The 27611-nt window shown below is 38.8% G+C and overlaps 1 protein-coding gene and 1 long non-coding RNA gene across 4 annotated transcripts in view; one reads left to right on the top strand and one right to left on the bottom strand.

Annotated features, from left to right (window-relative positions):
• Positions 1–1327: 1327 nt before the first annotated feature.
• Positions 1328–27611, bottom strand: part of LOC311287272 (endoplasmic reticulum metallopeptidase 1-like) — a 32219-nt gene continuing 5935 nt past the window's right edge. For 2 of the 3 annotated variants that reach the window (XM_084403986.1, XM_084403987.1), the window contains exons 5-15: positions 15546–15692; positions 15161–15253; positions 13076–13288; positions 12385–12650; positions 11602–11785; positions 10400–10593; positions 8092–8244; positions 6379–6560; positions 6190–6305; positions 4005–4168; positions 1328–3917 (exon numbers count right to left, since the gene is read on the bottom strand). In XM_084403986.1, the coding sequence (XP_084260112.1) occupies positions 3741–3917; positions 4005–4168; positions 6190–6305; positions 6379–6560; positions 8092–8244; positions 10400–10593; positions 11602–11785; positions 12385–12650; positions 13076–13288; positions 15161–15253; positions 15546–15692 (1889 nt within the window). In that variant the 3' untranslated portion in view covers positions 1328–3740. The remainder of the gene's footprint in view (positions 3918–4004; positions 4169–6189; positions 6306–6378; positions 6561–8091; positions 8245–10399; positions 10594–11601; positions 11786–12384; positions 12651–13075; positions 13289–15160; positions 15254–15545; positions 15693–27611) is intronic. The other variant, XM_084403988.1, reaches the window with a different exon arrangement.
• Positions 18891–21181, top strand: LOC311303692. The gene is made up of 4 exons (XR_014629803.1): positions 18891–19076; positions 19746–19895; positions 20210–20261; positions 20863–21181. It is a non-coding gene; the product is annotated as an uncharacterized lncRNA (long non-coding RNA).

The raw sequence follows: 27611 nt of genomic DNA, 5'->3' as shown, positions 1-27611 counted from the left end.
GTAGATTCTTGAACCAGAAGAGACATTTTCTCTCTTATCCTTGTGTTTTCCTTTCCCTGGAATGTAAGCTGGTCGGGTAAAATAATTCTGTGTTTTTGTAGTAATCCAAACTTTGTCGTCTGAGCACTGTGCTGATTTACTGAAGTTAAAATTAGGTGATAAAAGGAAATAAAATATAAAAATATAGGAGATAAAATGTAAAAGCAATAGAGCAAAGCGCGGAGCAGTAAGCAAGAGCATCCGAAGAGTAGCTGAGCAATAGGAGGAGTCCACGAGTACACAATGTAACTACAGAAGAGTCAAGTTTTAAATAGATAAAATATCGAAACTCTTTGTTCATTTTTTTGAGAGAGATGCTAATGGTCTTGTCCGGTTCAATTCATTATGCTAAGGCAGGGGTGTCCAAACTCAGTCCTAGAGGGCCACTGTCCTGCAGAGTTTAGCTCCAACCCCAATTAAACACACCTGAACCAGATAAACAAGGTCTGATTATCTGGTTCAGGTGTGTTTAATTGGGGTTGGAGCTAAACTCTGCAGGACAGTGGCCCTCCAGGACTGAGTTTGGACACCCCTGTGCTAAGGCAAGCTATGCTAAAAGTGGGACCCCCAGACCCGGAGATCGGCTGAATGTATTCCAAAATGATAAAACTCAACTGTTTAACTCTGGGGGAGTTGTAAAATGAGCCTATTTCCAAAAAAAGTGGAGTATCCCTGTTAAATGAAAAATGCTGCCCGATCCACAGGCTCGTAATTCACGTACAACTGTTCCTTTAAGAAATACGACCAAAAGCACAGAGGGGGAGGGGTTAACAACCATCCAACATTTTTTAAGGTGAAACGAATAGTTCGACGAATAAGGAGCTGGCGAAAAAGGAGCTGGAGTCAGCCGTAAAATTTGAAGTCACCCCACACGTACTGTGATTTGATTGGCTGTCCGTTCGCGTGATCGGTGCACGATAACTACGTGGATCTTTATGATTATTAAATTAATAATACAAGTGGCTAGCAGAGGGCGCAGTTGACTTTCCTCTTCTACAAGGTGTGCTTGAGACAACACCTGATGCAGATTTGTGCTGTTGTGAGGGGTTCTATTCAGGCGGTTGAATAATTTTAATACTGCAGAAGTCATTAAAAGTTGCATTTCCAGTTAAATTTTGGGAAACCACTTGAAACATTTACTGTTGGTCCATATTCCTTCGGATAATTTGTTTTCTTGTTTTTGTCTTCTAAATGGAAAAAGAAACTGTTGATTTATTTTTACTATTAAATTTTACTTTGATTACTTTGTGTTTTCCTTGCGAACAAAGTTACCAGCATTCACACTGACACATTTTCACTGAATTAATTCAGTGTGGAGGACAAATATAAAATGGATACAAGAGAAACAGATACACAAACATAAAGAATAATAATAAAAACAATTATAATAAACAAAAGAAAATAGAACTATATACATAATGTCAGATATATATGATTTACAGGCAGGAAGTGTCTATTGAAATAAAGATAATTAAGGTGTCTATTAAAATAAAAGAAAAACTGTTAAAAAAATTAATCAGATCAAACAAAAATAAAAAAAGAGGACCTGAAGTCCCATTTGCCCATCATAAAGTCAGTTTTTGATTAAAGCAGAACTATGCAGCTTTGCCGATTTCTTCGCTGTTTTCTCGCTTTTTGCTCGCGGGTTTCTCTATAGAGCTCCCCCTACAGCTTCAGAATAGATATTTGACAACACTGTCATCAAAACTCGTTGGCGACTCTCCCCCCTCCCATCTTCTCCCGCTGGTCATGTGCATTTGTTTTCAAAGAAGCCGGCGAACGCACGGAGCCATGTCCACTGAGGTATGTATAATACACAGAAGGCTAGCATATAAATGTTTAGATAGTGTATGTGTGCAGTGCCGTAAAGCAATTTGTTACATCGCGAGACCTGATATCACGCAATACTTCCTGACGCTGAGGCCGGCGGCCCAAAGTTGCAAGGGTGGTTTTTCCGCTCAGAGGTGTTAGTGGAGTGCGAGAAGACCACCATTCAACCCGAAAACAGTTATATACCTTTAAAAGTTACGGTAACAAAGGAGTCATCATTAAGAAGGAAAATACATGGCTCAGGATGAATTGTCAGTTCCAAAAGTTGTGAAAGAACAGCAGAGACGTTACGGATCAGAGGACATTCTCAGAATAGATGGAGAAAGCTGCTAATACCCAGTGCTACATTTGTCACTTTATCAGCTGGTGGGCAGAGTTTTTAGAAGAGACATTTTTCCATATTTTTTACCCAATTAATACCAAGTCCCAAGGTAATACCAAGAGTTCTACATTTCTCCATGACAAGACTACCATAAATAATAGAGACCTTGGATGTTTTTCCCTTCATGGATTCAAACCAATGAGCCATAGGGTGAGATGTTACAGGTCTGTCCCACCCAGTCAACAATATGATCTCACCATGGCCTCATTTATCAAAAGTGCGTACACCAAATTTCCAGCGTACACCCAAAACCACAGTGACTTTGAGATTTATCAATATGGACGTTGGCTCAAATCCTACGCCAGCTCAGGAGGTGGTGTACATGTACGCACGTTTTGAGTTAGTGTGGAAATGCGCAGAAAAACAATTCCTAACACCACAAAACGCACTGACAAACTAAAAGATATGATATATTATGACCCACTGTAAAAAAAACAAACATAGTAATTATAAACATCAGTGTTTATTTTTGTGCAACATGGACTTCAATGTTTAATTTGTGTGACTTTACCAAAGCATTTGATTTGTAGGCATATGTATTCCTTAAGTTGCGAGCCTGACGTTTACCTGGCGTTTATACTCGACGCGCTCGCCGCTGTACTATTCTTTAAAACGATGGTTAGGCCAGGGTTAGGCCCGGCAGGTGTGCACGGACTGGGTTTAGTAATGAAAGGCTTTCAATGACCAAAAAATAATTCAGACTGACAAAATAATAAAAATGACATTCTTCTTCTTTTAAATAATAATAATAATACAAATAATAATAATAATAATAATAACGACCTTCTTCTAAATAACAATAAGCGTCATTAATAATAAAATCTAGAAATCAATTTTGTTTCTTTCCACTTCCCTGGTTTCACTTTCTCTTTCTCAAAGAAGTTTCTCTTCTTTGCCGTCTTCCGTGTGTCCATGGCGTAAAATGAGGGCGTGGGGGGAGCGGAGACTTGAATATGTCTTACAAACACATGTATAGCAGCCAGAGAAAATATAATGTCTAAGTCAAGTGTCACGAGCCCAACTAAAGCAAACACTAATAAAACATCAACAATCTCAATAAGAACTTCTGTAGAAATCTGACCGAAATAAAGTCAGTCTGGTTAGTAATAAGTGAAGCTGGTAATGCTGTTTGTGGAGTTGTCTAATGCTCCTCTGCTGAAATCTTCACAGATTTAATGTCTTCTTTTCTCTTCAGTTGATTTCTTCTAAGACTGTGTCTGAAGTCAGTTGTATGTTTGAAAAACGTTCTTATAAAAAAAAATGTTATCTGTGTGTGCACTCATACTGTAACACCACTGTGATATTATAGTGTTGAGAAACAGAAGTAGAATGTCCCCCCAGTGAACAATATTTGAACCGCCTTCTCTCAACCTGTTCAACATTTTAAATTCACAATGAGCTCATACATATTACTCACACTGTGAGTATCACTGCATGAGAATGGTGTGATGTCACTGTGATCATCACATGATCTCACGTGTTTACTGGGTCAGTATCTGTACACGTGGTACGTGCTGATCCATGAGGACGGGAAAACCCAAGCTGGGAATCTCTTCAGGAATGACTCCAGCTGCTCGGAGCTCCGGTCTGAACCGGAGAAATAATGAGCTGAGACGGCCAGAGAGATCAAGCCCTCGTCAGGAGTCGGGTCTGAGGACTCGGGCGGCTGAAGACGAGAAACACACATCAACACACACAATAAACACCTCCACGCTCCTCATGTTAAATCTGTGGTTCTTTAGCTCAAGTCCACCTGAATCTCAAACCAGAAGGTCCAGACAGGAGTGTCGAGGCCGTGAGAGTAATATATGAAGTTTACTCTGCTGGGGTCGTAGAAACGCGTCCCGTCGCCCAATGCACAGGACCACAGAGACGCGCCAGCGCTGGGCTCTACGCGCAGAGACATGTGACTCGGACCTGAGCGAGAACAACAGGAGACGCTGAACATGTGGACATTATTCATCATTAATAAACACAACTAAACCAGTCAAACACACTCACTGGATTATTGAACGCTGCAGATTATTTGTATTTGATTTTACTCTCTAAACAAAGGAAAATATATGGATGGATGGATACAAATTTTAATAAATAGCAAATATAAATGTAGATATTAGGGGTGGCATGGTACATGAAAAAACATCCGAACCGTGTGTGCGCCGCACGGTTCGACGCATGCGCGATGTAGCCGCGTGCCTGTGCTAATACAATGCTAAATCATAAATCAACTGTATGTAGAATAACATTACGATGTCCAGCAATCGATTTAAATAGTACACTGGGTTTACTCAGACATTTAATGAGATCTACTCCACTATATGTTGTTTTTTCACGTGAATAAATACATAGACCGACTGGTTCACTTGTGTATTTTAATGGTACCGTGGCAGAACTTTTGCCAAGCGTGTCAGAGGTTCTGAGTTCTGATCCGCACTTGTATATACATATTTTTCTTTTTCATCAAAACCGATTATGTTTATCAGTGGTTGTATATCAAGCAGGGACAGATTTGTGTGAATTTTGTTTAGTGATTTCACGCGAACGAATAGAGAGTCTCCTCAACGGATTGAAGCGCGCGTCCGAGTGAAGACAGTGGAGTGTGTGCGCGAGCCGCAAGAGAACACAGTATCCGCGCCACTGATCGCAGGGGCAACGAGCACTTTGATCACTTGATTAAAAAAGCACATTTCAGCGCTAGATTGCTTCTTATTTAACAAACGAACAAAACGAATACTTTGCTAGTTAACTGGAGATGTTTTATTTATTTGTATTGGTACATCCGTGCTGCGAGATGTTTCAAAAGTAGTGGGGACAATATCGACCCTGGCAAAAAGTGGTGGGGACATGTCCCACCCCCAAATTACGCCTATGATGACGAGGCAGGAGGAGAAATTGACAAAGAACTGTCCAACACAGCCCACGTAGCTCTCACTACAGATGGATGGACCTCCAGGGCCACTGAAAGTTTCCTCACGGTGACCGCTCACTATTACTTCGGGATGGGAAAAGAGAAGCTGCGTTTTGCAAACAGGCCCCATTTATTAAATAAATTAATTAATAATTAGATAATTAAGCTATATATCATATGCTGAAGTAAATTTTTGGAGTGTTAAAGATTAAAAGAAAATTATTGTGAACCGTGCCACCCCTAGTAGATATGCATGTATATTATAAAATTAATTTAAAATATAAGATTTTTTTTAAATTAAAGAAATGCAACAAATGAAAAAATATGCTATATATACACAAACATTGTTATACATTTTAAACAGCAGCTTTAAATATAAAAAAAGGTTTTGAAGAATAGTCATCAACAGTCATTATTCTTTTTGATATTTATTTATATATGCATGTGGGTGTTTTTTATATATTATGATGTAATTATTTTTTATATAATTATTAAATATATTATACAACTAGTTAAAATGTTAATACTTGTAATACTAAAAGCAGTTTACGTTATCAACATATAAAATTGCAAAATAAAACTAGTAATAAATGTAAATATTAGTAATTTGTATTTGTTGTAGTTAAAAATGGTCAAATTTGTAATATATAAATTTAAACTAAAAGCAGATTTAATAATAAAAAAAATGCTTTTGAAAAACAGTCATCTGTAACTAACGATGATTTTGGTAATCGAGTAATCGGCCGATTATTGCGACGACTAATCGGTAATAATTTGTTTTGGGTGGTAATAAAAATAGATCTAAGCAAACAATAGCCTTTTAAATGACTTAAAATACATAATTACAATCACAAGGAAATAATAATTGGTTCAAACAAAGTATCAAAAGCAAGTGATATGGATTTATTGACCAACTCTGTAAAAATAGATAATGTAATATACATAGTAAAAACAATAATCTTATGTACATTAGAAATCTGGCAGACATCACTCCCATTTGGTTCCCGGTGAAATGAGGCTGAGGTCTCACCTTTGACCTCAAAGGTCATTTTAACGGTTCCCCGTTTAGTGTCCTGTCTGGATACAAGCTGGAAGTCCAGCGGAGCGTCAGGAGAGACTTCAGGAGCCGGAAGATACCAGTTCTCCCTGAAACAACGAGAAAAAGACGTCACGAGGTTCATGAACTACATCCTCCAATCCTCAGACACCACACACTCACGTGATAGAGAACCATGGGAAAGGGCAGGAGCGATCCTGACAGTGTGTGTGGATGCTGTCGTTGATCTCTGGGATATGAGGAGTGATGTGCTGCATGCCGGTGTAATCCAGACTGTTGATCCAGAATCCCGAGTCTGAGCTCTGCAGAGATCCATCCAGCTCGTGGAACCTGCGTGTGATGTGCTGAACACGAACACACACACACACACACACACACACACACTTCATTGGATTTAGACACATTTTACTGAAGAATTAATCTAAAGTGCTTTAACAAAAAAAAAACATAAGATTAATATCTGTACACAGCAAAAACTCCAGTGTAAAATTAAATCTCCTGGGAGTATATGTGAGACCACAGAAGTGAACACAGAACACAGAAGTGTTAAAGTGTTAAACCATGAGTGTTAAATGAACACTGAAGCAGTGTTAAAGTTAATATAATAATAAGTAATAAGAAGATAATTAAGTGAATAATTGAGTGACGATTGACCATTATTGATGAACACCTGCTGTTAACAAGCAGAACCACTGAAGGAGAAAAGTCATCATTATGATTATCAGTGTGATTGAGAAAAAGAAGAAAGCACATAAACATTTGAAATGGGCCGTTATTGTGACAGCAATATGATACAATTGTATAATATGTAGGCTATTTACAACATTAAAAATACAAACCAAGCAGCTTTATATTACCTCATGTAAATAAGAGGCTGCATTATCTTGTTTCCACTAAGTTCCATATTTTTTTAAATTACATCCTTTTGAGATAAAAAAGAAAATGAGAATTAAATAATAAATAGAACAATATTTTCCTATTAAATCAAATACGAATTTATTCGTATTATTCCATGTATATGACATTTTATTTACAACAATCAAGCGAATGACCACGTGATCAATGCGTTCACAGGTTCATATGATCACAAAACTCACAATAAATCGCCATCTGAATGCATGAGTTTTATCACTGAGGTGCCATGCAGATTTATTATTACAGACGTCCACATGAGAAACAGTTACTGTCCGAATAGGGCTTTATTTGAACACTTTAACACTCTTGAGTGTGATCTCACATATACTCCCAGGTTTTGCTGTATAGTTCTTGACTCTGCTTGACTCAGTTCATTACTGCAAACACTATTTAAACCTGATTTATCCTGGATTATTCCTCTGAACAAGTGATGTGTTTTGTATGATTGAGATACTATTACAGTATTTATTAGTATTTTGAAAATTTGAGTTTTTATTTTTATATTTTCTGTTTCATTTCAATTTTGTTTGTCTTTTTCTTTTTAAATATGTCTTTATATATTTTTTATGGTAGTTAACAGGAACTAACAATGATAAATACTTCTACAACATTTATTATTCTTAATGTTAACCTCAACATTTATTAATACATAATTAAGATCAAAAGTTGCATGTCTTAACATTAGTTAATGCATTGTGAATTAACATGAACATTTTTATTAACATTGAAAAAGATTAATAAATGCTGTAATATTACATTGCTCATTGTTAGTTCATGTTAGTTAATGTATAACTAATATTAACTAATACCTTATTGTAAAGCAATACCATTTTTATAAACGTTTTAAACTAAATTAAATTAAAATATATATAAAAACAAACTTACTTCCAGCTAATGCTTATTTTATTTCTCAACAGGACAGAGTGTTATGGTTTGAGTTTGATGGTTAAACTCTGGTACCTGAACAAAGACTCGTTTGGGTCGCGGGCTGGACGGGTCACCAGAATACGGGAAGAACAGACCAGAGCAGACCAGAACAAACATCAGCGTGAACACTGACCCCAGAACAGCCAACGCACACTTTGTGCTGCGCCACAGATAGATGAAATGCATCTGGAGAGAGAGAGAGAGAGAGAGAGAGAGAGAGAGAGAGAGAGAGAGAGAGAGAGAGAGAGAGAGAGAGAGAGAGAGAGAGAGAGAGAGACGAGAGAGAGAGAGAGAGAGAGAGAGAGAGAGAGAGAGAGAGAGAGAGAGAGAGAGAGAGAGAGAGAGAGAGAGAGAGAGGAGAGATTTGTGTAAATAAATCTTTTTTTTTTTTTTGGTAAGATATGAGTTCCTTTCTTTTGTTTTTGATCACCCTTGCTTGAAGGAACAGTTACCATGGTTACAAATCTTATGAACCAAGATTAAAAATGAATTAATGTTGAAAAATGTCAATTTGCAAGGTTTAAATTCCTGTCCCAACATGATGACAGGCGAGATTGCTCCCCTCTTGCTCCCGTTGAAAGTCAACCCATTCTCCGATACTTGTCCGAGAGAAATGATGTTCCTATACTGACGACAACAAAGCGGGACATTCTTAAAGCACTTTACGTGAAACACGCTTAATGTGGCTTAATGTACTAAGACAGTGATATTGAAGGACCAAATTCAGTATTCACCTTATTACCGAAAATAGTTTCCCCTGGTTGTTGTTTTAGTACATTAAGACACGTAAAGCGCTTTAGAATATAGCAGTGACACGTCCGTAACGCATTGTTTTCAATGAGAATACTGAGAAACATTTCATGTCAAACCTCCACTGAGGCAAAGCTCATGGAAATTTTTGTTACAATAATATATTGGGATATAATTTTGTCATCATGACATATATTGGGCTATTTTCAATTTGAACACTCGGCTACATCTAGCGTAGCCTATAAGCACCTCCGCCCACATAAAACAATATAAAACACCTTATAGCCAGACAAAGAGTCACAGTAATTTAGAAGTCGTTTTGGCCTTTATTCATATATATATATATATATATATATATATTGTTATATAATATCAAGAAAAATGCAATTACCTGCCTCCTTGTTTATTATAGATGCCTTTATTGTTACACATATTTAGCCAATGTATTGGATATAATGCATTGCATTCAATGTTGTTATTTATTTTGTTTGTAAAAGATGGCTTACATTGTTTTGGCATAGATGTACAGTAATTGGTTATGTATGTATATGTGACTGTGCCAACCCATGTTGAGAGGAGCAGAAAAGTGTGATTATGTGTGTGCGCTAGAGGACTCCTAGAACTGTAAATGAACTCAGCCATCTTAGTTGAGTTTACTGGAGTTCAAGGACATGAAGAGGTGGACCGCTTGCACCTGCCTGGAGAAGGATCTGGGAAACTTTGGAGGAGTGTGAACCTAACTCCTGCTGTAAACGACAGGAGTATAAAAGACTGATGAACTGACTGCCTCTGGGGAGACTGATACGCCAGAGCCCCCGACGCCTAGAAGCCCAGAGCTGAGGACAAGAAACCCCAAGCAGAAGAGAAGAAGCCCAGAGCTTACTACACCTTTGATTCAAAACGTGATTATTGCATTTTATACCTAAACGATGAAGTTCTATTTGTTTATTATAAAAAGAAAATAAATAAATGTAATTGATTACAAAATCTGCCTTCTGAGATTTATGATGCTGGAAGACTTTTAATGAGAACATACCACAGAGGAGTCTTCTGACCAAATTGTAAGTACCTTTTGAATGCTTATGGTTTAGGTCAGATTTGACTTTCTTAACCTTACCTGAGAATAATAAATAAATAGGTAAAAGGTGTTAAGAGTAAAGTACACACCGTAAAACTATATATATATATATATATATAAAACAGAGTGAAAAGCAAAGGGATTTGATCGAGGCCACAAGCTCAATAACACGGAGCGCTAAACAAGAGGCATATTAAAAAAACAAGATGTATATCATTTATATTATTTTTCATAAAATAATAATCTTTTATATAAGGAAAATTAGCTTGTACCTGCTTATTCTATTAATCAGTGTTAAAATAAAAAAAGACGAAACCGCATATCTTCCATATTTAATTTCTGGTTTAAAAAAAAGGCAAAAAGAATGGACGCAAAAGTACACGAAACCTAAGATGATTTCATCTCTGGTTGTCATACTTTGAATGTTTGAATTTAAATGTTTGAATTTAAAGGTTTGAATTTTGAATGTTTACATTTGCATTTACTGTGTTACAGTTAGTCTGTATGACTCACAAAATAGGTAGACAGAATCACGGTTGCCAGGGTAACAATTGACCCCATGAAGAAGTCGGGTCGGATTTCCCCGTTTCCAGTGCGGCCCTGGATGGGTGTAAAGATCTCGCAAACCGCCCAGATGAGGAACATGATGTGGACGTACGGTAAGGCAAGACCCACCAGGTACAGGACGGTGTACAACAGAGATGCTCCTGCACACACACACACACACACACACACACACACACGCACGTCACTAGATCATGAATGACCACATTTAAACATCAGAGCCCTGATTTCTGCCCTTTGACCCCATCTTGAGCTAAACTACTGCAGACCTGAAACATCATAAAAGGATGGCAGAATAAAAGTCCAGTTTTAAAACACATATTCTAAAGTAATTTTGACCAGTTCTACTAAACAATTTAAAAACAAATTTTGTGCAGTTTTAATTCAAATATTTAAAAATATATATTTTTCTACAATTTAAAGTCTGTTTTACATTTGCATACAGACATTATATCACACACACACACACACACACACACACACACACACACACACACACACACACACAAATCCAGAATCAAGTAATTGCCTTTTATGTTGACATTGTACTGAAGCCAAAGCAAATGACTGGAATATCATCTTATAACATTTTTACTTTGTAGCATGTTGATTTTCACGTCTGTGTTGTGGTTTTGTTTCAAGATTAAAGTGTAAATTGCAGGTTAAAATTTTCACGAAGATAATGCAATGTTTTTATTAAACATAAAGATAAGAAACGCCCACCATTTTTTTTTTCTGTACCAAAATGTTGAAAATGAAAAGTTGGCACTTTTAACAGTGGTTTTAAGCACTCCCGCTCCGTTCCGCTAGATGGGGCGTGACGTCATAAGAGCATAGTCAAAGCTATAAATAACTACAGAAAAGTTGGTTGTATGTTTTATTTGATAAAAAAACATAACATTGTAAACATACTTGTGTGTGCTGACTTCAAGGGGACCGTGATCCTGCCTGAAATGAGAATAAGCTATTCGCAAAACAAACGGGTTCAGGCACGTCAGATCAGCCGCTCGCAGGTCGAGCTGTTCCACTAAACTCCAAAACGCGTTCACCTCATGGCAGCACATACACATACACATACATACATAACTGTCTGCTAGTGGAGACGGGGCGAGTGAATATGAATCAGGTGTGTGTGTGGCGTGACCTCTGACCTTTGGTTCTGATGAGCATTCTGAGAAGCACTTTGCTGACGAGCGGAAACGCCACCATCATCATCGGCACGTACGCCGAACAGAAGCCATACACAGTGAGGAAGAGCAGCAAACAACACCACAACAGCAGACTGACGTCGAAGAAGAGCTCGGCCAGATCCACACGACTCGCGCTCCGAACACACTAATGCGCACACACACACACAGACACACAGAAAGAGAGTTCAGCTGATTTGCTTCCCTTACTAAACATACTGTGACATCATATAGCAATATCAGGTAAAATAGACTTTGTTTGCAAGCGGAGAATCAGAACCAAATACATATTGTGCACAAGTTTTATTAACTAAGTCACAAACACATAACTAACATACAGACAATTACACATAAATGGGTAGATGGTTAAAGTGACAGAATGGAACCGGAAGCAGGAAATTAAACTATGGAAAAGATCCATTTAACTATGAAAAGAACCAACACCAACACGTGAAAGCACAGCTTGAGTCTGGCAGTTCTGTCACGACACTACATTATAAATCCCATGTGGGACCGTACCGCTCAAAAGGTTAAACATTTTATTTGTAACCATGAATACAAAAATGAAACTGAGGGGGCACAAATCAGATCTGAGGGGGCAATGCCCCCTTTTGCCCCCTTGTGGTGCCGGGCCTGGCTAGATGTGAACTTTGAATTGAACAGCACTTGGGCAGCGACTGATGACGTTTCACAAGAACACTGTCATGATTTGACTCGTGTGTGTGTGTGTTTTGTCCCCTCACTCACCCTGTAGTACAGGCTCTTGGCCAGCGTGTGTATCAGCAGGATCATGCCGGCGGCGGCGGATCCGTACAGAGAGACGGCAGCGGTGAAGTGTGTGTACCAGAACATGGAGCGACCCATGAGTGTGACGAGCCAAGCCACGAACAGAACCGTCAGCACAGCCATGACCCAGCTCAGGAGCACCACACACACCGCACACACCAGATCACGGGTGTACCGACAGCCTGCAACAATACACACACGCGCCAGATCACGCGTGCACCGACAGCCTGCAGAAAAACACACACACACGTTACATCAGTGCTTTATTAAAAAAATATTTTAGAAATAAATTGTATTTATTTAAATAATGCTGCTGGTTTGGTATTAAAATAAATAAATACATTTAACAACATATCAGTAGCAAAGTCTATTTTCATGGCAAACTCATAGTAGAAATAAAAAAACTCATAAAAACAGAGAAACTTCAATAAATATAGACAATATTTGAACAAAATTTTCCAAAATATAATAGGCTATATACAGTAAAATATTCTATAATAATTAATAAGTATAATGCATATTATCAGCATTTTAGTAATAAAAAATAATTCTTCTTTTAAAAAATGCCCATTAATGAAATTTCTTAATAAAACCATTCAGCGATATCATAAAATAAACACAACTGGTGTCCGGTCATGTGACCATCACGTACCCACAGCGCTGCTTAACGTGCACTTCCCACCCAGGTAGATCACCGTGGCGACGGCAAACACGCAGTTGATGATGGTGCCGACGCGAGCGGAATACGCCACCATCGTCAATCCCAGCAGGTCGAAGAACACCATGTTACCATGGCGATGCTCCCAGGAATCCGCCAGCTCATCCGACATCACCAGGTGCTTGAGCACAGACAGGATGTTGTCGCCTAGTGGCCGAGAGAAACAGGAAGTCCATCATTCTCAAAACAACTGATAGGTAAAGCAAGGCATCCATAGGCAGCAAAACACACATTCACACACCAGTTCTCATATCATATCATTAAATAGAGTGAAGGTTATGTGTATGGCGTGTTGTCCGAAAGGGAAATTAATTATCTTAGGTGTACATTTTCAAAACTCTTAGTGCTAATATCACCACAGATCATCAAAAGTGCACTTTTTTCAAACGTTTCATCATGTTTTCAATTGTGTTAGCACAATACACAAAATCACAAAGTATCCTTTTCACAACACAAACTAAGTGTTTCGTCTGCATAAATGTTTCATTCACAGTAACTGCCTTTCATAAAGATCTTACTTTTAAACCTTTTAAATTTGCATCTCTTCTTGTTCAGTTTACTACATTTGTCTATTATTTAATCCAACTGATCTTAATGGTTAATCAATGAATCATTTGGCACACCTATAGATTTCTATAGATATTGATTATACAGTTTCTATAGAACTTGTTTGCAATTTCCGATATGGATAACCAAATGTAATGAATTATTTTTACATAAGTGATTTATCGATAATAACCACAACAATGTTCAAAGTGTGTGCACACGCATGTGTGTGTCTGTGTGTGTGTGCGAGAGAGAGAAAGACACAGAGAAATTGACCATTTGTGCAAATACTGTAAAGCAGAATAGAGTATAAGGGAGAGGAAACAGTCAATGACTGTAAAACATCAGATTGATCAGAGATGCATCAGTAGAAGGGAGACAGATGGCATCAAATACAGCATTTTACATTACAGTATGTATGCCATGTGAGACTGTAAACATGGTAGAGACATTACTGTAACTCACCCTTCATCTGTAAAGGTCCACTACAGTGCAGATTAAGTGAAATAGTCAAAATCATTTACTGTATTCATTGCCAGCAAACTCTGTTCTAGCACAGAACATCATGGCTGTGCTTCATCACAGCTTTTGATAACACACTGGATAGATACTATTACAAACATTATGGATTCAATTACATAAGTTAGGTTATGCATGTGTATTTTCTAATGTGGCAAAGCCTGTATTACTGTAATTATTTCAGCAACACCGGTGATTTGAAACATGTATTTTGCATTGTTTGCTGTTAAATGAACTAATTGTTAAAAGTACTAAACGGAAAGAAGACCGAACTCTTGTGTTTCTGTGATTAAACCAAATGTTCTCATTACATATTACAATAATCTTGTGTTTGAAACAATGATCATGTGGACTGAGAAGTGTATAACTGTAATGAAAGCATGAGATCAGGTTTTGAAAGAATGACTAGTTGTGTTACAAGTGTGATCAGTTTGGATGTTTGTACTAAGAGTTTTGAAAATGTAAACCTTACTTGTGAAAATACTTGTACCAAAGCGAATAAAAAAACTGTAATAAAACATAATTTAGTGTCTGCAATTCACTCATCTTTATGGATTTTGAGGGAAATCTGATCCGGATCCAGACCCAGATATAAGATACAGGTACTTGTAGAATAATAAAAAATAGTAAATATTGAACTTTTTTTTATTGGTAAAAAAAAACAAAAAAAATAAAAACAAGAGTGTGTGTGTGTGAGAGAGAGAGAGAGAGAGAGAGAGAGAGAGAGAGAGAGAGAGAGAGAGAGTGAGTGTGTGTGTGTGTGTGTGTGTGTGTGTGTGTGTGTGTGTGTGTGAGAGAGAGTGAGTGAGTGAGTGAGTGTGTGTGTGATCTTCTCTCCCTCAGCATCTGGAGTGTCTTGAACAGAACATCAGCTCAGATCTTCACTCTTACTCTCTCTGAAGCAGATGTTTTATTCCTCATATGAGCCTGTGGATCAGGAATCATGAGTCTCACCTGCTCTCCGGATGGAGTCGATGTGGATTCGCTCCGGAGTGTCATATCTAGTGTGATAGAGGTAACCGTTCTCTATGAACGCAATATCAATCCCTGTAGAAGGAGACAGAAGGAGAAGAAGACATGTCTTTAACATGATGTGAATCTCACAGTCTCAATAAAGACTCCTGATTTTATTATTACCAATAACTTTTCTTTTTACAGTATATTAACAATATATCACTGAAATACCACTAAATATATCAAATAAAATATGTATTTTTCCTGTAAATTTAAGTTTAATCTCTAACTTGTTAATACTGTATTGTTGTATGTCAAAGTTCTGCCAATCAGAGCTGCTGTTTTTTTTCCATAACTTCCATGTTTTACAGTGTGCATTCCATACCAGGAATATTCCCGAAGTCCCTGAAGATGCGGAAGTCTGTGTCTGAGGGAATTAATCCGCTCTGGAAAACCTCCTGACCGACGACTGAGGCGAACGGGTGAACAGCGGCTTGCACATACGCCTGGACCAGCCACGGGTTCTCTGGACCTGACACACACACACACACAGGCTCATTCTTCATCATTTACTCACACTCACGTTCCAGATGTTTGACAGAATGATTACGCTTTTCCATATCAAAGAAGTGAATGTGAACAGATCATTTGTGTTGCACAGAGAAAAACAAACACAACATCTGGGTTTAGATCAGCGATTCTCTACCTTTCTGACCAGTGGTGTAGTCTAGTTTTTTGTAGTGAGTATACTGCAATATAATTATTTGTCCACCCTGCCTTTCATAGAGCGTGAACGATACATTTATAAACTTAATTCGGGCAACTTAAAAACATGTCCCTTTCAATCTACCAGCGTCAAATTGGTCTAACAACACCACCCAGTGGCCAGAAGTGTCTTACTCGGACATTTACTCGTACCTCATGGAGTCTCCAGGTAGCCAGTGAATGATTTTACTTCGGTTTTAAGAATTTAAGTTTTAAATGTATATATTATGTCTTTATATTTTGAGTAGCTATTTAGAATATGGATGATGGATGATATGGCAGGCAGAGATGGGCATAAATAACGTTACATGGAAATTTAAGGAATAGAAAGGAATACATTTCAATTTGGGGTTTTTACAAATATTATTGCTGCCTGCACCCAACCACACAACTCCTCTTTGGCATGTTTGTAACGGTTAGTAACACGTCCTCAATCCGATATGTGTATGGCGGTCGCTGGTTTGTTTTCCCCTAAAAGTGGGCGTGAACCTTTTCAGAGACGTTCTATGACGCTACGCCGGTTGTGCATATGCACTGATCTATAGACCTTATGTGCCAGAGAAACAAGGGCGCCACCATCTTTAGAATATTGTCTTTTAACTACCGTTTTGCGGTCGCTCTGTATATTTCTATGGGATTTCTGTCCAGGAGTAATTACCTTTTAAAGAGGATTTACTTAATATAAAGTTAACGAAAGTTATCATGAGAACTGTAATGTTTAAAGCAGATGACTTAACAAATGTCAGTCGACCGGGTCTATATAATGACTGGATAGCTCATGACGTTCTAAACTGCCATCAGGCAGTGAAGGCACCGGAAGTGTTCGAGCGGCCATCTTACGATTCCCAACCAGCAGAGGGCTCCAACGGCAGCTATACAGAGATTGGTAGCTATACAGAGATTGGTAGCTCCGACGGCACTTTTAAGATGACCCGCTGTGCAGCATACAAGTGTAAAACGACGTTCACAAAAGGATGCAGAAAAACTGCCCACAGGTTGTAATTCAAGCCCTATAAGTAGTAATTTATATGCAAAATTGTCGCTATGCCTGTGTTGTTTTCTCCGAGGCAAGAGTAATGCTGCTGCTTCTTCAAAAAACAACGATAAAACAGTCAACAGTAGCCTATAAGAAACGAGCAGCAATAATCACAATTAAGTGTCCAATAGCAACACCATTTGACAGCTTCAAAAGAGCTTCGTGCAGTCCGTTTACCGTTACATTAACCCATACAATTTGTATTATGCATTTCCTGAACATGTACTTGCTAATCAAACACTTTATATGAACAAACTACTAATCTATAAAACACAATGGCTGGATCCCAATATGCATACTCTCCACCCTATCCACACTAAATAGTATTGAGAATTACTAATGTCACATACTATTTAGGATGGATAGTATGCTCATTGGGATCCAGCCAATCAGTCTTCCGACCGTTATATGCGCGAGGGAGAGAGAGCAAATACAGCTCTCTTGTTGTCTGAAGACGGTGAGAGTGCGCGCGCGCAGCCGAGGTTCCCCAGCAAACATGCCAGTGTGGGCCCACTGTGGGTAAGTGTGGGTTTTCTGTGGGACAGTGTGGGCAAGGGCAAACCCTTTCGGGCCCCATGTGGGCTTTCTGTGGGCAAGCCCACTGTGGGACTGCCCACAGAAAACCCACACGGGCCCCCAGTGGGTTAGCCCATGTGGGGCCCATAGCAGTTTTGCCCATTTGGGCCCCCATTAGGATTTACTGTGGGCAAGCCCACTGTGGGACGGCCCACAGAAAACCCACACGGGCCCCCAGTGAGTTAGCCCATGTGGGGCCCATAGCAGTTTTGCCCATTTGGGCCCCCATTAGGATTTACTGTGGGCAACCCACCGTGGGACTGCCCACAGAAAACCCACACGGGCCCCCAGTGGGTTAGCCCATGTGGGGCCCATAGCAGTTTTGCCCATTTGGGCCCCCATTAGGATTTACTGTGGGCAACCCACTGTGGGACTGCCCACAGAAAACCCACACGGGCCCCCAGTGGGTTAGCCCATGCGGGGCCCATAGCAGTTTTACCCATTTGGGCCCCCATTAGGATTTACTGTGGGCAACCCACTGTGGGACTGCCCACAGAAAACCCACACGGGCCCCCAGTGGGTTAGCCCATGCGGGGCCCATAGCAGTTTTACCCATTTGGGCCCCCATTAGGATTTACTGTGGGCAACCCACTGTGGGACTGCCCACAGAAAACCCACACAGGCCCCCAGTGGGTTAGCCCATGCAGGGCCCATAGCTGTTTTTCACTGTGGGGCCACCATGAGGGTTTACTGTGGGCAACCCACCATAACAGTACAGTTAAATCATTGTTTTAAGATTAGAAGCTCAGGGTAAATCAAACTATTTTAACGATCCTGTAAAATGTCATAAATGTTATTTAATTCAACAGTCAATCCCATACTTAACTAAAACTGCACACAGTCAACAAGATAGCAAGACAAGTACTATCTTTACCTGTTTGCTTGTTGCAGCTGTTCCCAGACAGACTGATAAAGTCAGACAGACCACCCAGTTAACACAGAACATTCCCCTAACGTTAGTATTTGGTTCCCAAAAAAATAACCAAACGGGAACCAAATACTAACGGTAGGGGCACATTCTTTTTTGGTTTTATTTTTATGTAACCATAAAATAATGTTCCCAGAACGTTGCTGGGTGGTTACTTTTAAATAACCTAAAAATAACTTATAGAGAATGTTTCCTAATGGTTATTTTTAAGTTATTATTTTGCAACCATAAAATAGCGTTCCCAGAACGTTGCAGGGTGGTTATTTTTTGAATAACCTTTATAGAGAACGTTCCCTAATGGATATTTTTAAGTTATTATGTTGCATAATTGATCTCACTGAGGTTATAATTAAACAGGTTTTATTAAAATAGGAACAAATGGAACAAACCAAAGTTTTCAAGATATTTGATCTGATTATCAAATAATTCCCTCCATCAATTCTATGTTTATGTAAATGCTGCGTGACTTTTACGTGTTTTAATGGGCGCTCGCGCTGAACATTCGAGCCGCATTTGAACTGGAGCGGAGGCCGTTACCATGGAAACGGGACGACAGCTCAACTGACACAAGCAGTAACTCCGTCTCTCACTGTTGTTTTCACTACTTTCAGGTAAGCTTAGTCCCCAAACTTACACAAATAGTACATACAAATGCTTTTGACACATTCTTTCATGTAAATGACACGCTTCCGTTGAATATTTACTTTATAGAAATGATTTAGTGTCTTCAGGAAAAGTCCGCTAGCATCTCTCATCCGTTAAGTTAACAGTAGCAGCTAACTGTTACTAGCTAGAGGCAGGTTAACTTGTGCTGTAATTTAGGCTTTTAATCACATTGTATGTGTACAGTATATGAGAGATTTTGATAGTATTGTAAAGGTTTTGCTGGCAATTTCCAAATGTGTGAATGAAAGTAAACTAGTGCTAATTTATTTAACTTAAAAATATTCACTGGACGGTTAATTCATTGATTTCACGTGACGTCACATGGAGGGCAAATTAAAGGAGTGTTATAATGCCAGTTGTGCCTAGTATTAACATACAATATAGTAGCCTAGTTTGAACCAGTTTAAGATTCCTATTAAATAATTTTATACTCATATGGCCAACTCTCTCATTAATAAATGGTAACACTTTATAATAAGGTTTCATTTTGTTAGCTTTAGTTAACATGAACCAACAATTAGTGAACAATTACTTCTACAGCATTTATTAATCTTAAAGTTAAGATCAACATTAAATACTGTATTTGAAATGTTGTTTGTCCTCTCTCTTTTCAGTATTTATTGCAATCTAATCCTGATAGCAGAATTGAGCTCCAACCCCAGTTAAGCAGACCTGAACCAGTTGATCGAGGTCTTCAGGATCAGCAGACACTACAGACAGGCTGGAGCTAAACTCCTCCATGACCAGGACTGGACACCACTGCTGTAAGTGATCCATCTAGTCATGTTCCGAACATTTTGCAGAGGACCACTGTCCTGCAGACTTTAGCACCAGCCCTGGTCCAGCACGCCTGGACAAGCTAATCAAGCTCTTTTGGTTAAAAGAGCAAGTGAGATTGATCAGGTCTGAACATAAACTGCAAGACAGTGCACTTCGAGAACCAGAGATTGACTATTAATTAGTCAATAATCACTGATGGAAAAAATAATAATTTTTATTTGTATAGATTTATGTAATATTTGACTAATATTCAGTTGTCTTCTCTCTTTTTTCCTTAATTGTGATGTGTCTCAAACAGCTAAATAATAAACCCAAAAGAGCCACTCAGGCACAGGTCACTCTTTTTCTGTGTAAGTACTCGTTTGACCGTCAGACACATTCCCTCTATTTTTGGGTAATAAAAATAACATATTCAGGCTGCAAGTTAAATCTATCAATGATTTATTGATAAAGACATTAAAAGGTTTGTTCTTCATGTTGTTCCAAACATGTATTATTTATTTTTTTCTGTGGAATGCAAAAGAAGATATTTTGAATTATGTTTAATCTGTTTTGTACAATGAAAATCCCATTGGATCCCATTGACTTTGAGTCATTTTTCAAAATATCATCTTCCACAGAAGAAATCATGCAGGTTTGGAACGACATGAGTGTGAATACAAGTTGACAAAATTATTCTTTACGTTGTGTTGATAATTTTAATAAATTGTTCTTATGCTCTTATTTCATCATGCCCTCAGTTGGTTCACTCTCTGTATGTTTCTCTTTCAACAACACCGCCTAAATTTGTTTTTAATAATAATAAACACCTGTAACTATTTTTCCGGAACTCAAATTATTCTCAGGTTTCTCCAGTCATATATAAATTACACTTGGAACAACCCTTGTTTTTGTTTTTTTGTAAAAAAATTTGTTAACATTTCAATTGTTGTTGTTTTTTTCTCACTTTAGAGAAAAAACTGACACAAAAAACAGCCAGGCCGCAGCATCCGAAGGGGTTGATCCTGATCCTGTTAAATCATAATGCAAGAGACTGGGATGGTGGAAGGAGCAGAAGAACCAGAGGACTCTGAAGACAAAAGACTCAAAATCTATTTAAAATAAATGCTGCTCTTTTGACAGTTCTGTTCAAACGTTCCTAATTTTTTTTCCACGATTTACATGCTGACGACTGGATGCTGGCTACTGTAATAAATTATTAACATAATTTTTTAACATCCCAGGAATAATTACTTTGTAAAATAGATTAAAACAGAAAACAGTTATTTTAAGTTGCAACAATATTTCAGAATATTGCTCTTTTTAATGTATTTATTAAATAAATACAGCTTTGATGAGATGAAGGGATTTCTTTCAAAAGTATTTAAAAAAAATTACTGACCCCAAACTTTTGAACGGTAATGTATTGTATATATATATATATTTTACATGACTGTGAATAAATGAAATTATTTGAAACATATAACTTATAATGTACTATTTCAACAAGTGCAATTATTTTGCATGTATTGTGGCAAATGCAAAGTACAGCCAAACTAATCTTGTTTGCTAAGGCCACAGGTATATTACAATACATCTTTGCATTGTCCACAGTATGCCCACACTTTTCCCAGTGTACCCACAGTATGCCCACACTTTTTACAGTGTTCCCACAGTATGCCCACACTTAACCCAATGTACCCACAGTATACCCACACTTTGCCCACAGCGTGGGCTTGCTGTGGGCCCACAACTGGTCCCAATGGGGGCCCACTCTACTTAGTGTGGGCCAGCCCACAGTCAGCCCACACTTTGGGCTGTCCCGATGGGGCCCTACCTGGGCCCCATAGTGTGGGGCCCACATGTGCCCCGCATTTTACGCTGGTATCTGGGCCCACAGTGGGCTGCCCACAGTGGTCCCACACGGGTCCCTAAGGGGTTTGCTGTGGGCCCACAACTGGCCCCAATGGGGGCCCACTCTACTTAGTGTGGGCTAGCCCACAGTCAGCCCACACTTTGGGCTGTCCCGATGGGGCCCCACCTGGGCCCCATAGTGTGGGGCCCACATGTGCCCCGCATTTCACGCCGGTATCTGGGCCCACAGTGGGCTGCCCGCAAGGGCCCCATTCGGGCCCCAAAGGAGCATGTTTGCTGGGTCTCTCTCTCTGCTCGCCCTGTCCACTGATCTAAATAATTTGCTGTTACGACGACTTATTTGTTCCCTCGTTTTAATAAATTGTGGACACGTTGAACTAATTCCCTCCCTCATTTTGATTTAATGAATTACAACGTGGCCACAATATAGTAAAACGACGGAACAAATTACTAAAAAGTGCTGAGGTATTATTAATTCGTGGCCACGAAACAACATTCACCTGAAAATTCTCAAAAATATTGGTCGTTACTACTTACTTAATAGTATCAAACTGTTTTTCTTACCTGTGAAGATAGCTCTTCAGTGAAGGCAGCTAGTGTTCTCGTACATTTTTTTTTTTACTCCTTTTGCAAATAAATTGTGTTTTTTTAATAAGCAGGAAAAAATTCCGACTTTAAACAAATACCCATTTAAATGCTTAGGATGTTTGTGTTGTAAAAATGTATAGGGAGACTTTAGTTTTAAAAACGGTATCTCGTTAGGCAATGTTTTCTCAGTCAAATCATAAAATTTCCTATTGATTCAATAGAACGCGTGAGCTCACTAGGGAATGCCAAGATGGCGGCGCGGTGGCTTCACAGTTTATGACGTCATGAGCTATCCAGTCATTCTATATAGATCAGTGTGCGTATGCTCAATAATTGGATGTACAAATGAACACCGTGACCTTCTTTTAGTTCCTTTATCCAAGCCCCAGAAGAACCAGTGGATTAATTTCATTTTCTCTGGAAATGCGCCGACACAACTCCCCAAAGTTTTGTATGGTCCAAACATTTCACAGACAACTGTTTCCTCAACTTGGATCAATACAGAGCTGGCCTCGATGAACGTCTGAAAATAAATCGATCGAGCTACCAAGCAACAATTTCTGATGTGTAATTGTTCAAGTTCAGAAATCAAGTCTTTTTCTCAAAATCGTTCAATACTGTTTATGCATCAGTAAGTCAAGCCAGTGACTAAAATATCAACTTCAAATCGTTTATTTTAGTAGGATGAAAATAATCGTATTTAAATTGTGAATGAATTATATACAGAAAGCGATCAAAGAACAATCTTTCCATACAGCGCGAGTTTATCTGGACACTTGACAAACTCGTTATGAAATCAATGACGCACATTACACTGCAAAACGAAGCTCTTACCGTATTTACATCATCGTGTTTGCATTGGTGAAAGCAAGTGCAGAAACTGCTTTGCAATGATAAGATCTTCATTCTCACGATCAACAGACTGTCATCTGCTTGCTCAATGCTCATCACGGCAACATTTTATGCGATGGGAATAGATCTAAATACTTTAAAAACTTCTCACGATTAGTTAATCTCGATAGCTGTAATAGTAAAAACTAGGGCTGTAGTACTCGAGTCCGGTCTTGGACTCGAGTCCGGACTCGAGACCGTTTTTCTATGGTCTCGGACTTGTCTCGGACTCGCTGGTATTCGGACTCGGACTTGTCTCGGTCTCGGCCACTGGTCTTGCCAAATATGGCTTTTGGTCTCGACCGAGTCCAGGAGTCTTTATTATGTTCCCAGTAATCACACATACGTCGCCGCGATATTAAAACAAAATATTATTGGAGGGAAAGTGAAACACTGGCCACTTAATAACTATGGGCATTTCGCGTCTTTTTCGTGAGCCGGCTCGTTTCACTCAGCTCACTGAAAAGAGCCGGCTCTTTTTCGTGAACGGGCTCGTTTGATCAGCTCACTGAAAAGAGCCGGCTCTTTTGACTCACAAACAGCTCTTTAAAAAATAAATGTTTAATTAAACTCGCTGAAAGTCCACCGCTAGTGCAACGTGAATATTCACATTTTTGATTGTCCATAACACCCCGAAAACTAGCCTGCTTGCCTTGCACATCTAATTAATGGGCAAAGGTTTCCGACTTTTTTTCTTACCTTTCTTTCTTTGCCTATTCCACGAGTGGTAACGTTAGGCTCCAATGACTGGCTGTTTTAAAATATAGCTAATATCGAAACAAAATAACCCAGCTCATAACTTGCAGGTTTGCTTAGTGGCAAACTTTTTTCATTTGATTGCTTCAGCCGCCACCCACCTGAATTTAATTAAAATATTATTTTTCGTCACGTCATCCGCCCGATCCGCGGTTTATCCGCATCTCGTGTGTGTGTGTGTGTCTGTGAGTTGGCTCGGCCTTCCCTCATGCAGTTTAATTGGTTGACATCGCGTGTATGATTGACAGGAATGTGAGGCTGATCAGACAGTCGAAACGAATGTGTGTGCTCCTTTAGGCCTATATCATTTTTATTTATTTTTTTATTTTTTTTAATTTGTCAATTATTTTAAATAAAATTAAAATTATTCATTATTTCATCATTACATAGTGATTTAATTTCTATAGGCTATAGCCTATATTTTTTTAGCAGACTTTTTTTTTTCCTGTCCTGGACTCGGTCTTGACTCGGACTCGAACCTTTTTGGACTCGGTCTTGACTCGGACTCGAACCTCTTTGGACTCGGTCTTGACTTGGACTCGACTAGTCCTGGTCTTGGACTTGTCTTGGACTCGACAAAGGTGGTCTTGACTACAGCCCTAGTAAAAACGTATAATAGCTGTAGTAAACGTATTCGAGAGAGTTCCACGTGTAGTAGCTAGCTATTTCATATGCAAGCATGTCAGCCAATCACAGCAGTGGCCGGTTACACTGAATATCACAGCAGACACGCCCCTTCAAACAGAGCGTTCAAATCACAGGCTAAAATCAGGCTAGGAAAAATGCTTTCTAAATTATGACTATTTTTTAATCTAAAAAACATACCAACATTATAAGGGCAACCCAGGAAACATTATAAAATAATAGAATAACCCCATGTCATGGGACCTTTAATAAAAAAAGGCAATTGTAACTTTTTTCTCATAATTCTGACCTTTAGAATTAACCGTCATTTTACATCTTAGGATAAAAAGGTTACATTAACCTTTTTTGTTTATTATTATCGGGTGGAAACAAATTTCCACAGGTTCCTGCTCTTTTTAACCAGTGAATTTACAAGACTTTTCCAGGTTGAAAAATGTATATTCATTATAAAATGCCCATGATGTTTTAAATGGGTTAAATACAATTCTCCTTGAGGTTTTGACAAATAAGAGGTCATCACACTATAAGAATATCCTGTAAGTTTCAGAACTGAAAACTTCCTTGTTGGTCCAAAAACAGCTTTTATTGAAACTAAGCACAGAGAACGACTCGTTGGTTAGATACTGCCTCTGCTGAAAAAAAGAATCAACGCCTACTTCATCATCATCGCAACTTTGGCCCCGCCCACTAGTGTGTTAGTGAAATGACGAGAAGAGAAGTCCAGTGCCGTGGTACAACGGGCACACTCGGGCCCTTAAGAGAGCAGCCAGAAAAATGGAGCACAACTGGAAGAAAACAAACCTAGAGGTATTTCGGAGCTTCCAGCCCAGAAGTTTCCAAGCAACATAGCAGTAATGACTTTATGAACTTCTTTACTTATAAGATTGATAATATCAGGGACAAACTTATAACTATGCAACCATCTACTACAGTATCGCATCAGGCAGTGCATTGTAGTCTCCCTGAGGAAAAAAAATATTCTTTTATTGCTATAGGAGAGGAAGAATTTTGCAAACTCGTAAATTCATCTAAATCGACAACATGTATGTTAGACCCTATTCCGACTAAACTGCTTAAAGAGATGCTTCCAGAGGTCACAGATCCTCTTCTTAATATCATTAATTCGTCTTTGTCTCTAGGTACTTACCAAAAACCTTTAAGCTGGCTATGATTAAACCACTTATTAAAAAAAACGCAACTTGATCCTACAGAATTAGTAAATTACAGGCCAATCTCGATTCTACCTTTTCTGTCAAAGATATTAGAAAAAGCAGTATCCTCACAACTGTGTTCCTTTCTTGAAAGAAATGATATCTGCGAGGATTTTCAGTCCGGATTTAGACCGTACCATAGTACTGAGACAGCTCTCATTAGAGTCACAAATGATTTGCTCTTATCATCCGATCGTGGTTGTATCTCTCTATTAGTGTTACTTAATGATCTTAGTGCTGCATTTGACACTATTGACCATAACATTCTTTTAAATAGACTAGAAAACTATCTTGGCATTCGTGGAATTGCACTGGCATGGTTTAAATCATACTTATCTGACCGTTATCAGTTTGTAGCAGTAAATGAAGAGATGTCTCATCGATCACAAGTTCAGTATGGTGTACCACAAGGCTCAGTACTAGGACCGCTGCTGTTCACTCTGTACATGCTTCCATTGGGAGATATCATTAGGAAACATGGAATTAGCTTTCACTGTTATGCAGACGTTACTCAGCTCTATATTTCTTCACGCCCTGACGAAACTTACCAATTCACAAAATTAACAGAATGCATAGCTGATATAAAAAAACTGGATGACTAGTAATTTCCTACTACTTAATTCTGAAAAAACAGAGATTCTAATTATTGGACAAAAAACGTCCTCACTTAATAACCTAGAATACTGTCTAACACTTGATGGCTGCTCTGTTAAGTCTTCGTCGTTGGTTAGGAACCTGGGTGTGCTCTTTGATACCAATCTTTCATTTGAAAGTCACGTGTCTAATATCTGTAAAACCGCATTTTTCCATCTTAAAAATATATCTAAATTATGTCATATGCTCTCATTGACAAATGCGGAACAATTAGTTCATGCGTTCATGACCTCAAGGCTAGATTATTGTAATGCTCTACTGGGTGGTTGCCCTGCACGCTTAATAAACAAACTACAGCTGGTCCAAAACGCAGCAGCTCGAGATCTTACCAGAATCAGGAAGTATGACCATATTAGCCCGGTTCTGTCAACACTGCATTGGCTCCCTATTAAACATCGTATAAATTATAAAATATTGCTGAATACTTACAAAGCACTAAATGGTTTAGCTCCGCAGTACTTGAGCGAGCTCTTAACGCATTATAGTCCTTCACGTCTATTGCGATCTCAAAATTCCGGCCAGTTAATAATACCTAGAATATCAAAATCGACTGCTGGCAGTAGATCCTTTTCCTATTTAGCACCAAAACTTTGGAACAATCTTCCTAACATTGTCCGGGAAGCAGACACACTCTGTCAGTTCAAAGCAAGATTAAAGACACATCTCTTTGACCTAGCATACACATAACACATTCTAGACTTCTATAATTAAATGTTAGGCTGCATAGATCAGGTCAGCCAGAACCGGGAACACTTCCCATAAATCCTGATGTACTCGTTACATCATAAGAAAGAATGGCATCTACGCTAATTTAGTGTCTTTGCTTATCCTGAGGTTTTCCCGCAGAATGCCGGATCCAGGCTGTATCCAGATTTGACGAAGGACCTTCGCCTGGACCCGATGACAATGCAGTGCTGAAGTGCCAACTAGTCTCTCCCTATGGAGGATCCCTTTACCACTCCAGATAAAGCATTTTCTGAAATTGCGTTCGCGTACCTACCCCAAAGTGATAAAATAAAATAAAATTCTGTATAAAAATTTATAAGGCTAGCCCACTACTTTGTTTAGGCTTGGTCTGTAGCGAATTCCAAATCGACGCAC

The sequence above is a fragment of the Rutilus rutilus genome (genome assembly GCF_951802725.1).
Source record: "Rutilus rutilus genome assembly, chromosome: 1".
In the NCBI taxonomy this organism is placed as follows: Eukaryota; Metazoa; Chordata; class Actinopteri; order Cypriniformes; family Leuciscidae; genus Rutilus; species Rutilus rutilus.
Note: the sequence above shows the minus strand (reverse complement) of the source record. Positions and strands in the feature narration are given on the sequence as shown.